Here is a 2056-nt window from a genome sequence, read left to right on the forward strand (position 1 = left end):
CCTCTCGGGATCTTGGGCACGCACGCACACGCGCCCGGCGTGAGTTTTAAGCCACCGGGTCCGGGACTTGAACCACGGTCGACTACATGGGAGTCCAGCAACATAGCCACTACGCTAACTGCTGGTCCCAAGACTTTTTTTTTTTTTAAGTTTACTTTTCATTTATTTCTTCCATGAGTGAGACAGACACAGAAAGAGAGACAGAGACTGCACCCCCCGTGGGCTCTTCCACTCCGACCGCCCAGTCCCCAGCTGTATCCAGGCTGAGTCTGTGACAAGGATGAGAGTTTACGTCGCTCCCGGGGTCAGGGGCAGACCAGGGCTTGGGCTCCGGCTGAGTCCAGGAATGTCAGCTCTGACTGTGTCAACTGTGTCAGAGGGACCCCCCGTGGCCCCGAGGGGACTTCTCTCTGCCTTGAGTGCCCCTATGGCGCCCTGGGTGTCTGGGCTGGCGCCGCTGGGACCTGACAGCAGTGGGCGTTGGGGGGCGCAGGATTGAGTTCTCTGTGCCAAGCAGAGACAGCCAAGCCCCAGCCTCCTCCTCTCTGCCCTGCCCCGCCCTCCTCCAGGCCGCAACGTGAGCCGCAGCTGCACCCACGAGGGCTGGACGCCCCTGGAGCCTGGCCCCTACCCTCTTGCCTGTGGCTTAGATGACAAGGCATCGAGCTTGGACGAGGTGGGCCTCCGCGCACCCCTACCCCAGAGCACCTCGACCCCCCCAGGCACCTTTCACCCTCCCCTGCCAAAGGGCGAGGTTGCTGTCAGGGTGGGAGCCAGGACAGCCTCCTCAAGCTTCCTCACTCTCCTGGCCTACCTCCAGGGGGTCACATGCTTAGGCTCCCCCGACAGGGTGCAGGGGATGCTTGCACCAGGGCAGCACACAGGACGAGGCCTCCAAACCAGCAGCAGCTGTAGCCAACCCCTGCCTCGTGGGAGCTTGCTCCAGCCCTAGAGGTGGCAGGGCAGGCAGATACCATTGTCCTTGTCGTGTCTCGAGGGCACGTGGGGTGCAGGTCCTGGAAGGAACCAGCCTCAGACATCCAACAGCTAGCGAGACAGGGACAGAGACAGGGCCTGTTGTCCTCGGTCCCAGAACAGGGCAGTGCCCTTGAGCAGTAAAGCATCGGTGGGCTCTGCAAGGATTTGCCAGGAGCCACTTAGGGTTGCTGGTGGGGGGGCTGATGCATAACGAGTCCTTAGCTAGGAGCTCCTCACGGCATTGGGGTTCAAGCCCATGTGTATACCTGTCTGTCAGTCTGTGATGACACCTGCCCTGCCCCCAGACACCCTTCTCAGGCAGGGTTTTCACTCTTCCCGAGGGGGCAGCAAGTTCTTCAGAGGCCTTGGAAGCCCTTGGGAGCCCTAGGCCCTCATCCTCCTAAATCCCTCCTAACCACGTGCCTCTACCCAGGGCTGTGCGGCAGGTGGAGAGGAAGGAAGGCCTTACACAGAGTCTGTCCCTCTGTACGTGTGTCCATGAGACAAACATCAGGGAAAGGGGGCCAAGCAAGGAGCCTGGGGCCTAGCTCTGTCCCACCTCCCCCAGAAAGCCCAGATGGCCCTCGGCCTGCCACCTCCAGCACCTGAGAGCCCCACGTGGGATTTGGCCTCACCACCATCATCGCTGTTCCCTGTGTATTTCCCCCTCAGACAGAGGCCCTCACGTGGGGTCCTCGGTGCCCTAGGCTGCTGAAGCCAGAGCTGGCACAGAGGCTGCTGCACGTGGCCGAAGAGTGAGCCATGAGTGCCCAGCACGTGTGGGCTTTTGTGCTTTCCCTCACAAAGGAGCACAGAGAGGGAGTGAATCCAACCCCCGCCCCACCCAGGCAGAGTCCTGTCCTGTCTGTGGGGTGTCAGAGGACTGAGGGGTGCCACTCAGCTACCTGCGAGCACTGGGCCTCAGCCTCCTCCTCCACCTAGGCAGGGTGGGAAGGAGTGTGTAGGGCCCCCCCCCTCCACCAACACCCCCGAGGTGAGCCCTCCTTACCAACCCCACCAAGATCCTCGCCCACCTCCCTCCAGCAGCAGCAGACAATGTTCTACAGTTCCGTGAAGA

General features: G+C 61.7%; 1 protein-coding gene across 2 annotated transcripts in view; it reads left to right on the plus strand.

The window, feature by feature from the left end:
- Positions 1–2056, plus strand: part of VIPR1 (vasoactive intestinal peptide receptor 1) — a 42073-nt gene that overhangs the window by 29547 nt on the left and 10470 nt on the right. Inside the window, exons 3-4 of one of the 2 annotated variants that reach the window (XM_006155396.3) lie at positions 570–676; positions 1327–1329. In XM_006155396.3, coding sequence (XP_006155458.1) covers positions 570–676; positions 1327–1329 — 110 coding nt within the window. Of the gene's footprint in view, positions 1–569; positions 677–1326; positions 1330–2022 lie in introns of both variants that reach the window. The other variant, XM_006155397.3, reaches the window with a different exon arrangement.

The sequence above is a fragment of the Tupaia chinensis genome, unplaced genomic scaffold (assembly GCF_000334495.1).
Source record: "Tupaia chinensis unplaced genomic scaffold, TupChi_1.0 Scaffold000451_2, whole genome shotgun sequence".
Taxonomy (NCBI): domain Eukaryota; kingdom Metazoa; phylum Chordata; class Mammalia; order Scandentia; family Tupaiidae; genus Tupaia; species Tupaia belangeri.